At 55.7% G+C, this 15,140-nt stretch overlaps 1 protein-coding gene across 2 annotated transcripts in view; it reads right to left on the reverse strand.

Annotated features, from left to right (window-relative positions):
* The window catches only part of DSCAML1 (DS cell adhesion molecule like 1), a 118,153-nt gene extending 110,793 nt beyond the window's left edge, over positions 1 to 7,360 (reverse strand). For both annotated transcript variants that reach the window (XM_054086804.1, XM_054086805.1), the window contains exon 1: positions 7,190 to 7,360. In XM_054086804.1, the coding sequence (XP_053942779.1) occupies positions 7,190 to 7,232 (43 nt within the window). In that variant the 5' untranslated portion in view covers positions 7,233 to 7,360. The remainder of the gene's footprint in view (positions 1 to 7,189) is intronic.
* Positions 7,361 to 15,140: the final 7,780 nt, after the last annotated feature.

Genomic DNA, 15,140 nt, shown 5'->3' on the forward strand with positions numbered 1-15,140 from the left:
AGATAAAGCCATTTATTTTCCCTCCCTCGCTGACGAGCGCCAGCAGAACGATGGACCAGAGGAGCGGAGTGCTCCAGCCGAGCCTCCCACGCAGCAGTGCCAGGCTTTGCAGAGCTCCGGGGCCACCGCTCGGCTCTGCAGATGTCATTTTGTGACATCTCCAGGCTGGTTTGTCGTCATGAATCAGCATTTCCCTTCATCAGAACAGCACGGTGCTTCTCTCCCAAATACATGAAAGAGGGGTGAGGGGGGAAAAACAGCAAAAAAAAAAAAGCACATTTGCAGGCAGAGGAAGGAAAACAAAGCACGTGCGAGCAGCAGTTGTGCTATTTGTGGCAACGCCTGTCGCTCGAGCAAAGCAGAAGATGGCTGGAGCTGGGGCGTGCAAGGCACACAGCAAAATCCACCCATGGCCCTGTTCCTTCGGACCAGGAACATCCCATCCTGCTGTGCTCAGCACCCCGCCGTCCACCTGGCTCTGCCCCAGGGTCCGTCCAGCATCTCCACTCCATATCCCAGACCATGGCTCGAGAAGGCTCCTGCCATGATAAAGATCGGAGAGCAGCCACAGCCTGACTGGAATATCTTCTTCCCAGGCAGCGCCCAAGAAGGTTTAGAGATGGATGAGTGAGGGGCTGGGGTGGGGGAAGAGTGGAAAAATACCTCATAAACAGAGAAATCCAGGTTACCCATAAAGCTTTTTTTTCAGGTCAAAGGGGGAAACGGATTTTTAATAGAAAATGGAAGTTATGGGATTGGCAGTAGTTATGTGACAGACGCATAGAGTTAAATCCACATAATCTCCTTTACCATTTAGCATTGAGCACCATCCTAATTCCATGTTTCATAAAACTGCTTCCAAATCACCGAGAGAGATTAAATATTTAGAAATAGCTCGGCAATATTTTTAAACCAGAAATCACTGCTCACATCTGGTCAGATGTGCTGACCCTAACCTAAATATCGAGGGCATTAATTCACAGGAACCTGAAAAAGAGGAGGTTGGAGGAGCCAAAATGGAACAGTTTCTGCTGGGGGAAGATGCAGCGACGCAGGCGCACGGCACCAAACGTTGGAGACCAGCCTGCCGGTAGCTGGAAGCCACACAAAGCCCAGCACGGAGCCGGACACTGTCTAGCTTGCTCTGAAAGGCAGGTATTTTAAGTTATCAGAGTGCAATCTTCTTAAATTGTAGTCAATTACAACCTAGAGGTATTGAAATATTAATATCTCTCTCCGAGCTGGGAGAAGCAAGTCATTTTGCTATCATCCCTTCAGAATATTTACCCGTCTTGATGACTGGGCTTGCTAAACTCCAACACTTCCATCAGCAGAGCCAACCTCGGCGCTGCGCTGTACTGAAAGCACTCATTTGCTAACTCGCATCTAACAAATGGTAAGGCAGAACGGTGATAAACTGACCCCAGGGCCCATCACCAAGCCGCATATTTCTTGAAGAGGCAGCTGAGATGTAGGTGTGAGTCCTGCGTGAGGAGCAGCACAGGATGAAACCTCAGCCCCTGCGTGGGCGTAGAAATGCCATCACCTCCCAGCAACGCGGCCCCTCTTCTCCTCCAAGCCTCGCAGAGAAGAACCTGTCCCTTACTACGAATCACAGAATGATTAAGGTAGGAAAAGACCTCCAAGATCATCCAGTCCAACCAACAGCCCAACCCCACCGTGACTGTTAGACCATGTCCCCAAGTGCCACAGCCACACACGTTTTGAACGTCTCCAGGGATGGAGACTCCACCCCTGCCCTGGGCAGCCTCTGCCAGGGCTTCACCACTCTGACAAATAGAGACATTTTTCCTAAAACCCAATCTAAACCTCCCCCGGCACAACTTGAGGCCATTTCCTCTGGTCCTATCACTTCTTACTTGGGAGAAAAGGGATTCAGGTCTGGTCTCGGACACTGACCAGCGTTGTGCCAGCGCAATTACAGAGCTCTTTCTCCAGAGCAAAGAAGCTACTTCTGTCCGTCATGCACACACATCATCTGTGTTAGCGCATCACTTGCTCAGAACCCCACAGTCGGTCCCGTGCCCGCCCAAGCCCAGCCGAGCAAGTTCTGCACACCAGTAACTGGGTGAAGACCAGATTAGAGATGGGAAAAACCTAAACGAGTTGTGTTTGAAGGGCGACCATGCAATCTTACGGGCTCAGGCCATCCAGCTGGTCTGACACCATTCCTCAAAGAGTGGCAGAGGTCCCTGACTGCCCAAGTACTTTTTACAAAGGGGGCTTCACTACTTGCCCAAGTAAGCATGTCGCAGGCTCTCAAAAGGAGGTTCTGCAGCACCTCAGGAGGGGCACGTGCTAGACTTGAGTTCACCTTTCCCAAAGACCTCCTTGGGCTTCGTGTCCTGACCATGCTTGTGCCAGCCTCAGCCTTTTCCCGAGGCCGGGCTGCAGGGACGCTGTGAAGAACAGTAGGCTAATCATCACCTCTCCGCTTATTTATTATCCTCATTAAGGGTGTTTGACACCTGCCCTGTTCAAGGAGAAAGTGAACCAAAGCTTGGCACGCATTGCAGGGTGAGAATTACAGGTGGGTGGCAAGCCCTAATCTTTCCTCTCTACCGCCTTAAGATGCGACAGTAATTCCATCACACACTGCCTGCACATTTGTAATGCTGGAACAGCCTTTGGCCTTCCCTGGAATGAAGCTTCCTTCAAGCCCTCATCTCCGAGACACTTTTAATAGCCTTTCTGCTAATGAAGGGAGTCACCTTGGGGCTGACAGAGCGAGAAGCGACATCTCCGAGCGTCAGGGAGGGGACGGACGGGGAGACAAGCAAGAAGTGCACGAGGCTGGTAACCTTCCAAGCAAAGTGCACACACTGCCAGGAGCGGCCACACGGAATACCACCCCACCACGGTGGCTTTCCAGCCCAAAGAGTTAAAGCTGCGACTCCAGCCTCCTCCTCCTCCACACCGAGCCCCTTTGGGGACCATTGTCAGTGGGTGGAAACGGTGCCACAAAATGCCGAGCGTGGCCTGGGGCGCTCAGCTGGTGCCCAGCACAGCAGCAGCGACGGCAAGAACCTGCCCCAGCATCTTCCCTGCCCTTGGCTGAGCACCGCGGGCATTCCACGCCCATCGTCACCACGAACCAAAGGAGGACAAAGCTGTCTCTGGTCCTCTGCGGGGAAGGGCGCTGCTCAAACACATTTGGAGTGCAAGCTGCCTGCTCCTTAGTGCATCTGCATGGAAATTAAGGCCTGAACCACCTCCAGTTATTACGACAGCACCCAGGATGAGGCTGTAACCCTTGCCTGGATAACAAAAAAAGCTCTCCCTGCTGATTTACCTGAGCCCCGAATCTCCCATATCTGCTCACCACCCCATCCACCCAGTGGGCTGACCTAGAGCTGGACATCCCCCAACTTCGCATCAACCCCCAACGTCCCCCAGTTCCTCCTGGGGGGTGAGGAACGAGCCCAGGGGCCACCGGCAACAGTCTCTCCATCCCCATCTGCAGCCTACCACCTCCGCACTGAAAACAAAGCCTGAGGAGCTGCAGCTGAGTCCCGAAGGGACATCGGTTGGCATCACCAAGCCAAGGCGACAGCAAGGCCTCCACTTGGGAACGCTGGGGCCAAGCAGAGCAGGTACAAGGGGATGCACCAGAGGCCACGCGCGCCTGCCACTGGACTTTCTCTGGAGCCACAGGTCCGTGCCACCCTGGCTTTACCAGGTGGAGACGTGGATTCCCACCACGCAGCTGACAGATAGGAGAAAGGAGAAGAAGGGATCAACAGAGCAAGCTCTGAAACCTTGCTCGCCTTCTCCTTTTTTGCTCTACGCTGTGCCTGCTCCCTTCTCTCGCGGAGAGGAGCTGACAGCCCTTTCCAAGAGGCAGCAGCTGGGGCAGGCAGCAAGCGTTAGCAAGAGTCGGGAAATGGATTTCCTAAATATTTGGTACAGCTCTGCTGGCAGCTGATGGCGGCAATCTGCAGATTGGATGTGGTGGGGTTTATTCCTTAAGGCTCTGCAAGCAGGGGAAGAGTAACTCACAAAATCATGATTATGTAAAAACATGGAGCTGGCTATAATCTAGATTTCAAAGACAAGAAACGCTCTGCACCCAAGCCTGCCGCTGCATAAGCCTCCCGGCAAAGCACGCGTCGCAACGACTGCAACAACCACTTTCCTCCTTCGTGCCCTCCTAGGAAGTCACACTTATTAACAGCCTGCTTATTTGGGCGCGAGATGACTTCACGTTATCCAAACCAGAGCCCAGAACCCGCATGCTGCCATGTCAGAAGAATTCCTGCTACAAAGAGACGCTTCCAGTTTTATCGTTGCACTCAGCTCATCAGCTGCTTCAAAGGAGGGCAGAGAGCTCCCCATCGCTCCACCTCGGGACCATCTGGGCAGAGCCCAGAGTGCTGCACCGGAAAGATACCCCATGCCACGGCTGCCCAAAGCCAAGCCTACAGCTCTCCAGCAGCCTCCACGTAGGGCTGCTCCGTCGCACGTCCCTGGCACTCGCCATCACGCAAAGTGCAGCCTATTCCTCCAGAGAGCAAATGCACCAGGAAATATCAGGGTTGCCTAGATTGATTTTCTCCTCTCAAGGCAGGAACAGCCCTAAGCCCATGCCAAGCACAGGTAAGGGCTCTGGGCAAGTGGCCACCGCAGCTCCTTGAGCTGGGAAACATTGGCTGTCCGTAGGGTAAACAAACCCCGGGCACGGCGAGGAGTTCGGCACTGCAGGCTTCTCCTCCGTGCATTTAATGAGGTTTCCATGTTTCATTTCAGAGACAAACGAGCGCTGTGCCACACTGGGGGGCCGAGATAGGGAAGAGATTAGAAAAGGCGAGCTGCATAGTTCGCTGCACCCAATACGGGAACATAATGTAGATATAATGCCAATATAAATCAGGCGGCAGAGAGAGCCAGCAAGAACACGCAGGGAGATGCTCGCCCAGCTCCATGCCTCTCAATTGTGCCCAGTGTGCTCTTCACCAACCCGTTTCGCCTCCCCTCCTCCTCTGCCTGCTCTCACTCACACTGCCAGACCACCTTCCTGCTCAGCTCCCTGCTCGTCTGCTTGCCAACCACCTATTTTTCTTTATTCTATGATTGGGGGAGAAGGAAAACAGGCATCGAAAACCGTCGAGAGATTTCTAAACTTCAGTGGTCCCCTGGATCAAACATTTATTTGCTTTCAGTTTCTACTTGAGCTCTTGTTCTACAGCAAGAACACGCTAAAAGGATGCACTTCAATGCCCAGAAATATTAAGTATCTGAAAGGTTTATCGTGCATTAAGTAATTCATCTTTTTTTTTAATCCTATTATTATAATGAAACTTCCATTGTATTGCTGTCCTCTCTTTGGAATCGTTTAACACTTTCCACCACCGAGACTCTTCGATGCCAAAGATGGGTTTTATTCCTTAAAAAAGGAGAAAATGAGGCCACAAGGAGTTGTGCTAATGGAGGCTTTTAATTTGCTCTTCTCAGATGAGATAGCTCTGTGGGAAGTGATCCCTTTTCCAAGAAGCTGGGGCTGAAAACACACAAAAAGCGATAAACCCGGTGTAATTCCTTATTATTTTGATCACTGGGAGGGGGGGAAGAAATTGTAACGTCCTCAACCGTTCTTGGATTTTCGAGTTTGGGGTTTTTTTTCCCCCTTTCGCACAGTGAAAAATGCAAATGTAAGCAAAGCAGACGCTGGCACGTTCAGCTCAGCAGATCCTAAACACAATAGCGATTTTGGGTAAAGCTCCCCAAAGCAGCTTTACTACAGCTCAAATAAAGCAGCTATTCCATAATTAATAATTGATGGAATCATTGATCATCACCACCGAATCGGGCAGAGCGTCCTATTAAGCCTCGGTAAATATTTTTCATTGGATTAACACTGAGATAAATGGGCGATGTATCAGCAGCGAGAGAAGTCTCCTGTCAGGAGGCAGCTCCATCCCCTTTCTTTCACTTCCCTCATTTCCTAAAATCCCCCCCCTTGCTGTTCTCAAGTGTCAAAACCCAGATAATTAGGGCAAATGTCATTTGCCATTCTCAAAGCAGACAATTTTCCAAGAGGTGGACACTTCCACCACCGCATCCGCGGCTCAGGTGACACGCAAAGAGGTTATTTATTATTGGAAGCGTAATTAAAATCTCCCCCCTATTCGGAAAGGGGCAATTCCTTTATGTAACAGCGATCGATCGCCGTAACAAACACGCTGCGATTTAACTACCCACGTTACGTGCAGCTCCTTGCCTTTCTTCTTTAATTGCATCCGTAGCAGAGACTCGCTTTAGAGTATTACCTCTATAGATTTGGACAGCATTCGCTTAATCTCCAACTTTGATTTAATCTCTAATCTTTAAGTGTGCGTCTCCTTGACACACTTCCACGATTCCACCCCACTCCCCAATCTGATTTATATCAAGCCGCTGGGATACACTTAATACAGCATTCCTAGAGGGAGGGGGGGGGATGCGATTTTTAAAGCATCGCTGGATTAAAGCTGTTTTACGGGATTAGACCATCGCTCTGAGAGGTACCGGAGAGTGGGAGCTCCGGGAAGAGCCGCTGCCAGCCGGGATGCTGAGCCCCTCGGTCCCCACAAGAGGGGATGCCGAGCACCCCCATTTCCCCGGGATGCTCAGCTCCCCTCGGTCCCCAGGATCCCGGGATGCTCAGCCCTCCCTGGTTCCCCGAAATGCCGGGATGCTCATCCCTCTCTGGTTCCCCGAAATGCCGGGATGCTCATCCCTCCCTGGTTCCCCGGAATGCCGGGATGCTCATCCCTCCCTGGTTCCCCGGAATGCCGGGATGCTCAGCCCCCTCGGTTCCCCGGAATACCGGGATGCTCAGCGCCCCCCCTCCCCCCAGCTCCCCGGAATGCCGAGCCCTCTCGGTTCGCCGGGATGCTCATCCCCTCACGGTCCTCGGGATGCAGGGATGCTCAGTCCCCCCCGGTTCCCCGGGATGCTGCGCACGTCGGTGCGGGAGCGCATCTCCAGAGGCTCCGCTGAGGAGCGGTTCTGGGATCGCACCAGGGTGGCTCCGGGATGGCTCCAGCCCCGCACACCCCGGGATGGCTCCGGGATGACTTCAGCCCCGCGCATCCCGAGCGAGCGCACCCGCATCCCCGACTCGCGGCCGGGGCAGCGCTCCCGGGGCGACCCCCTCGTTATCCCCTCCGTGTCCCCCGAGCCCACGTACCTTTCCGCAAAGAGTACAGCAGGAAAAAAGTTACCAGCCACATGCCATAAAGAGCAGCTGTGGCCCCGAGCTGCGGCGCAATTGCGGGCGGTGCGGTGCCCCCGGCGTGCCGCGCTCCCTGCCAGCCAGGCTGAGGTGCCCGGCGCCGAGCTCCCAGCCGCTCCTCCTTCCCTTTCCCGGAGAGTGGCGTCGGGAGGGTGGGCAGGGCTCCCGCGCAGCCCCCGCCCCCGCGCAGGAGCCGCGCAAGAGCCGCGCAGCGCGGGGGGCTCGGGGACAGAGCCTGGGGGCTGTCCTCCTCCCTCCTCGGGGGGCGGTGGGCATCGCCGGGAGGGTGTGGGGGCAGCCTCTGCTCCCCTCTCCTCTTTCTCCTCCTTAGGGGGCAGAGGGAATCGCCGAGCATCACCCGGCGGCTGCCCCCTGCGCCCCTTCTCCTGCCCCTCGGGGGGCATCACTGAGCGGGGCCGGGGGACAAGGGGACAGAGCCTGCTCCCCTTTCCTCCTCCTCGGGGGGAGGTGGGCATCACCAAGAGGGTCCAGAGGCAGCCCCTGCTCCTCTTTCCTCCTCCTCGGGGGAGGTGGGCATCACCAGGAGAGTCCAAGGGCAGCCCCTGCTCCCTCCTCCTCCTTGGGTGGCAGTGGGCATCACCCACAGGCAGCCCCTGCGCCCCTTCCCTAACTCCTCAAGGGGCGGTGGGGCATCACTGTGCAGGTCCTGGGAACGCAGGGCAGAGCCTGGGTCTCCTCCTTTCCTCTTCCCGCACTCCCAGGTTTCAGGGTGCAGGGGCGGGGGGGCAACCCACTCCACTCCCCTTCTCCTCCCACACTCCCAGGTCTGGTTTGCCCAGGGGCAGTGCCCAGGTCCCCCTTCACCTCATCCTTAGGGGGGGCAGTGGGCACTGCTGAGAGGGTCCCCTGTGCCCAGGGGCAGTACCCGACTCCCCTCTCCTCCTACACTCCCCGAGCCTGGTGGGCATCACTGTGCCAATCCCCATTTCTCTCCTCCTCCTGCATTCCCGCAACCCAGTGGGCACTGCCAGGCAGGTCCCATGCGCCTGGGGGGCAGCACCTGGTTCCTCTCCTCCTCCCACACTCTCCCAGTCCCATGGGGGCCACCGCACTGGGCTCGCACCCGGGCAACCAGCCCTGGCCACAGGTGCACCCGCAGCTGGGCTGTGCCCGTCACACTCCATAAAACTGAGCTCTGTGCTGCAGCCCTGGGAGCCTGGAGCACTGCTAAGCCTCTCTCCATCCATCCATCCATCCATCCATCCATCCATCCATCCATCCATCCCTCCCTCCCTCCCCTGCAGACCTGCACCTCGTCCTGCATAAAGGCAGCTTTTCCCTGGGGAAAGCTGTGTCCTGGCTGGACCACCTCAGTCTCTCAGCACTGCTCCTTCCCAGGACTCCCCGGAAACTTCACAGACCAAGGAGAGAAATCAGGTTTTCAGGACACAAACAGCCCTGGCGGGGAACACAAGCAAGGTACATCCTAGCAGACTTCATTACACATTCATCCCTCAATCCAGCAAATAACACATAAATACTAGTTAATGCCTCACTTTGGGGTGTATTTATCCAAGGCTTAATTCAAGCCTAGGATCTTCCTCCCCAAGACTTAGTCACACCAAAGCCAGTTGTCTGGACCGTTAGAGCAGATCAAAATGTCTTTTCCTGAAGTGATTATAGCAAGTTTTCCTTGCTTTCCAAAACAGCCTCTCCGATCACAATTTGTTGGGAAATAAACAAAGGCTGAAGCATTCTGGTTTCATATAAAACAACAAGGAGGGAAAAAACCACATCATGTACTGACTTAAAAAGAAAAAAAAGAAGCACAGTTAGAATGAGTTGAAAATCCAACCATTATTACCAGCAAAGAAAAAGAGAAACTCAACAGCTCTGTGGCTGTTTCCAACCCGCACCAGTTCGTCGTGGTTGTTCATAGCTGGGAGCCCATTAGAAGAGCCAGAGCTCACTCACACGGAGGTGGAACTCGCCCAGCGTGGGTGAGCAGTTCCCATTTCACGAAGGAAGGGACACAAGGAAGGATACAGGGAAGCCAACAGGACTAAGGCTCCCCCACAGCCACTCCACATCCCCTATGCCCTCCCTACTCCAGGCCATCCCCACCAAACGCCCTCCTTGTGCCGATGATGCCGGCCACCAGCAGGCACCTACACACACCTCAGTGCCAAAAACCCAACGTCGGAGACAGCAGCAAATGCTGTGCGGCTCCGACACCACGGCCTTTCCTCCTCCTCCTCCCCAGGGATGTGTCTCCCCTTCCCCGGTGCCGCCGAGCTCCGTCATCACCCCCTACTCAGCGCGTTCCCAGGCCGCCTTGGCAGCTCTGCGGCAGCACGTGGGTGTCACACAGCTCCCCCACGCGCACACATGCTGCTCCCCGGCCCCACGCTCGCTGCTGGCTCACTCGTACCCCTGGCCACACCATCAGCATCCCGGGAGGCGATGAAGCAGCGGCTGATGCACACCCGGTGCCCACGCGTCCCTCTAGGAACCGGGGTGCATTTCAATCGCCACCTACAGCCGTGTACAGACGTTGGCTGATACTTCGCAAAGAAATGGATATTCAGGCTCACACCCAAGGCAATGAGCAAATCCTCGGCTCTGGGGAGCCCCAGCCACATGCCAGGCATCTGCCCCCCCATTCTTCCCCGGCGGCACAGACCAGCGCACTGGGATCTGCCAGCCACAAAACCCGCATTTCACTACCTGGCACGCGACGTGCTGGACTCGGGTGTAGTTTCCACCCTCCTACGCTCAGCAGTGAATGAGATGGGGGCACAAGGGTTGGTACAGCACCCCCAGGGCTTCACAAATCTCCATTTGAGGCACACGCGCAGGGGGAGTAAATGCTACTCACTGATTCATTTTTAGCTCCCCGAGCTGTTCAGCATCTCAGCGAGTGTCCTCATCATTCCTAGCTTAGAGAATCAGCCTCTATGAGAGCCCTAACCCCCCCCCCCTTGCCAAAAGCTCTTTCCTTCGGGACAGGACAGCATCTTCCAGCAAGACGGGAAGCAGCACAAGAAAAGATGACAACTAAAGGCTGACAGGGTGGATGAAAAGCCCCGGGTTACGCTTAGGAAGCCACGGTGAGCCCTTGAGCTGTCTGTGCCACTCGTTACAGCTCCGTTTGCTCCTCCGTTGACTGTTTAGCCCAGGCCATTGGTCAGCGTGGGGCCAGCAGCCTGGTGCTCCTGCGAGCCCACGTCTGGGACTCAGCTCCTGCCCAGCGGCCACCGGTTAGAGACATTAGCCTTCCCGCAGCTCCCACATCTGAATAAGCACAGGAAGCATTTGTGCATCGCCTTTGCACGAGCGTTCAGACTGGTAACCTGCTAACACCCATAGGACCATGTACTTTATGCAGCCGTGAGCAGGAAGGGCTGAAAATCATCACATTCATTATTTGGGCAGCACTAACCTGCACTTTGGCAGCGTAGAGGAGAAGCCAGCACTAACACGCTGGGAGAAGCGCATCTCTCGCTCCCCCCTGTAGCCCCTGAGCTGCTAACACGGAGCAAGCGCGCTGCCAGAGCCAGCAGCAAGCCCCGCTGCATGGCTAGCACGAAGGTGAAGCTCCTTCAAGGGAATTATTTCCCAGGTGAAACTCCACAGGAGACACAGGTGAAATCACAGCATCGGATACCCACGCGCAGCTGAGCCCAAACTGGCTTCCCCCCTTCAGGGGAAGGGACCCTTTGCACTTCACTGCTGCAGAACAGGGACTTACCCATAAGAAAGAAGCTTTTGCCTCTCCCTTAGGGCAAAAGGCAGCGTTACCCCAACCACCCCAGCCTCTTTTAACCATTGAGCACCCAGTTCTGCCTTGGGGCAGCATTGACACCCAGCTCCGCACCCCCAAACCCCAGAGCTCTGGGGGTCATGGGGCTGCCCTGCTCCCACACACACTGTTTGCCTGGAGGTGCTTTCTCTAAGGATAGTTTTTTTTTCACTAATATCCAAAAATCTACCTCCGTATAAGCACACGGAGGGGAAAACGGCCAAAATAAGGATCATAGCTGGGGGGACAGCTGCAGCCCAAAGCTTTGCCCTGGGTTAGGGTTGCTGTAGAGGGGCACAGAGTGCCGTACGAGCATCCTTCGCCCCTGTATCCCTCTGGTCAGGGCACTTCTCACCTCCCACGGATCCCCAGCCGTGTGCCCTCAGCCACCCTCCCAGACAAATCCCCAGAGGAAGCAGTCATTAAAACAACAGGGCTACTTATCTGGCGCAGCCGATTTCCACAAAGCGCTTCCCACGCAGTCACAAACTTACCCTCGCAGCGCTTCTCCGGAGCGCAGAGCCACCCTGCTGCTCTACAGGGGCTGAGGGACAAGCTTGGTCCAGCCTGATGGCACCCCCCAACCCTACGTGGCCATCCCAGCAGCTCATCCCACCAGCAACCTCGCCCAAGAAAGTGCCACCGTCAGGGTGGGGCAGGATAAAGGCTTTGGGGTGATTGCAGAACAAGCTGCAGCTGGGATGAGCATTGGGAGCACCTGGTTGGGAAAGGGCCGGGCAGTCCTGCATCCCAACCTCCCAGCATCCCAACCTCCCAGCATCCCTTCACCCCCAGGCTGGCCCTGCGTGGGTGCTGAGCGGGGAGAGTTCCCCACCTTGCCTGTGGACGTAGAATCGTTTGGTTGGAAAAGACCTTTGAGATCATCCAATCCAACTATTCCTGTCCATCACTAAACCACCCCTGAGCACCTCATCTGTAAATCCCCCCCCTCCCCCAAGGGATGGAGACTCCACCACTGCCCTGGGCAGCCTCAGCCAGGGCTTCAACAATGTGTTAGTGAAGATATTTTTCCTGCTATCCAATCTTACCCTCCCCTGGCACAACTTGAAGCCGTTTCCTCTCATCCTATCGCTTGTGACTTGGGAGAAGAGCCCAGCACCCACCTCACCACAACTTCCTTCCCGGGAGCTGCAGAGAGCCATGAGGTCTCCCCTCGGAGCGCCGAGGATTCCTGCCAGGGCGAGGGGGGGTGGAAATAGATGATCTTTAAGGTCCCTTCCAACTCAAACTATGATTTCCTGAGCTCGGGATGGGCTCCAGGACCCCCAGGGGCCAAGCGGGAGCACGTGCTCCGAGCTGGGATTTGCTGCTGGCATGGGCAGGACCGGGCAACCGGAACGAGTTTGGACCAAACCGCCTTCCTACTTCCCGGGAAGAGCTTTCCCAGGCGAGAAGCTGGATTTTTGCTTCCCCCTAGCGTTGCAGCGTCACAGCGCAGAGCAGGGATGGGGTTCTCCCGGGGCTGGGGTGCAGCCAGGTCCTCCTCCTGCATCCCTGGTACCCCGGGATGCCCGATCCCGCTCCCGGCTTCCAGCATCCCGGCCGGCTCTCACCACCCTGATAGCTGCAGGCAGGATTTATCCCACTCCCAAATGTCTTAGGAGCAGATGTTGGGCAGACACACTCCGAAGCTTGTCTCACCGAACAGTATTTCAGCATCCCAGGTTTTCTCACTGAACAATCCTTTTTTTCTTTTCTTTCTTTTCTTTTTTTACCAGGTTGGAAAGGACCCACTGGATCATCGAGTCCAACCATTCCTAACACTCCCTAAACCATGTCCCTCAGCACTTCATCCACCCCTTCCTTAAACACCTCCAGGGAAGGCGACTCGACCCCCTCCCTGGGCAGCATCCTCCCAGGGACCCCCTCCCCTCCCTCAGCATCGGGAAAGAGCCCGATGACTCTTTCCATGAAGATTTTTTTTCTGATATCCAGCCTGACCCTCCCCTGGCGGAGCTTCAGGCCATTCCCCCTTGTCCTGTCCTCTGTCACTTGGGAGAAGAGCCCAGCTCCCTCCTCTCCACAACCTCCTTTCAGGTAGTTGTAGAGAGCAATAAGGTCTCCCCTCAGCCTCCTCTTCTCCAGGCTAAACACCCCCAGCTCTCTCAGCTGCTCCTCCTAAAATATTGCAGCATCCCAGGTTTCCAAGCCTAGCTGAGGTGTGTGGAGCACCCAGACCCGGCAGGACTCCCTACACAGACCCCCCACACTTGGGAGGCAAGTGGGGTCTGTGTCCTCGCCAGCTCCAGGGTCAGCCTGGAGTCACCAGGGGCTCTGCGAAGTTTTAGCCGTGCCAAAGCGTGATCCCAAGGTGCGTGGATTGGATTCATGAGGACCTTTTTTCGCTTCCCAACTTCACCTCCTTGTGAAACACCCATCCCTGCGCCTGGGCTGTCAAAGCCGAGGTGGCTGTGCTCACAGCATCGCTGCCATGGGCTGTTCTGTGCTCTTGGCCTCGGAGCAGTCATTTCCACGTTTCAGTGGGAGCAGTCATTCCCTAATAACCACTGCTTTGGGGCACGTGCAACGTGGAAACGAGGGCTGAGATGTTATTTACTTCGATCGGGAGGCTCATTTAGGACCGTGGAGCGCTGCTGTTCGAGCAGAAGTGTTGCTGTTGATGGATGCGTTGCCTTTTTTGAGAGCAGAACAAAGGGAGAAGGAGGCGTGTGGCTGCCTCCCCACCAGCCCTGCCCCATCTCTCCACATCATCAAGTGCTCCTCTTTGGCTCCATTAATCACCATTTGCCGCTCTCCTCTTTTAACTAGTGAGGAGATATTTTGCATTCACATCTCCTTGTGGGCCAGATGCATCCCTGGCATCACGGAGATGATGGAGCAGCGCTGGTGAGCTCCGGGCTGGGTGAGGTGAGCTGAGCAGCCAGACCCCTACCCGCTGCTCCTCCTGTTCCTGCCCCTGAACCTCATCTCCTCGCATCCAGTCATGGCTTAAACACAAGAGCTGACCAAGCCACAGCTGTCCCGAGACCCTTCTCCCCTCGTACTCGTCTGTCCAGAGGCTGGCAAAGCAAACAGGGAATAGCCAGTGCCAAGGGGAATCTGTCTGGAACTGGAAATCTTCCCAGAGGAAAAAGACACTCCAGTTGTTCACCGTATTATTTACCCAATCTCCTTTGTGTCATAGAAAAGATTTACTTTGGGAAGATTAACGGCTCAAGGGACTGTGAGAGAAATCCTCCAAGATTGCCTGGTTCAGGGGAGAAGATGAATGCCGTCTCAACGCGCCTGCAGCTCCCAGCTGACTCGTGGGACCGTAGGTGGAGGGAAAGGGCTGTGGGGCTGGGGTTCCTAAGATAGGAACAACGACACCCCAAGCTCTGGGGTGAGCAGGAGCCTCTCGCTGGGACAGCAGCAGGAGAAAGGCAGCTGAACAGAGCCATGGTGGCCTTTCCCCGTGGTCTTTCCAGCTTCCTGCTCCCATAGATCCTGGCCTCAACATCCAAAGCAAAGGACCGTGGAGATCAGAAAGGGCCCTTCCTCAGAAGCTGTTGGCAGCACCTCTGGCACAGGGAGGTCGGATTTACCGTGCATCTCATCATTTATTCATATCTTTCCTGTGTTCCTGCTCCGCAGGTGCCCTGGCTCCATCCTGGAGGGGCACCGAGCTGGGCTGCTCACAGTTTAGCTCTGATAAAAGCCTGGTCTCCCAATGCAAGCCCTGTTCCAAGCCTTCAGGCGTGGGCAGCGGGTCCTGCTCTGCCGCTGTACACCTTGCCAGACCCACGGCGCAGCCCCAGCCGGGGTGTGTTGGGCTCTGCGAGCGTGTGTGCAACGCGTGGGTGTCCGTGAGCCGTGCAGAATAATGCTATTAATGCCATCTGGTGCCGAGACAGAGATCCCCCCCATGCAGGGAGCCAGACAGGGCTTTTCGCTCCCCTTAATCTCGTCCTTTCGAGCTGCGGGAGCTCTGTCTGCAGGACTCCCTGAGGGGGCTGGGGCGCCCTGAAGGGCATCCCTGTGCCCTCAGCCCTGGCGTGGTTGGGCAAGGGGGAAGATGGGGAGCCCTGGCCCTCATGGATGTGAGGCTCTGCTGAGGACAGGCTGATTTCACGCTCAGGCTGCTTTCCTGGCTGCTGTGTCCTTTAGCTTCTTCTTTAGGGA

Source organism: Cuculus canorus, chromosome 23, assembly GCF_017976375.1.
Source record: "Cuculus canorus isolate bCucCan1 chromosome 23, bCucCan1.pri, whole genome shotgun sequence".
Classification (NCBI taxonomy): Eukaryota; Metazoa; Chordata; class Aves; order Cuculiformes; family Cuculidae; genus Cuculus; species Cuculus canorus.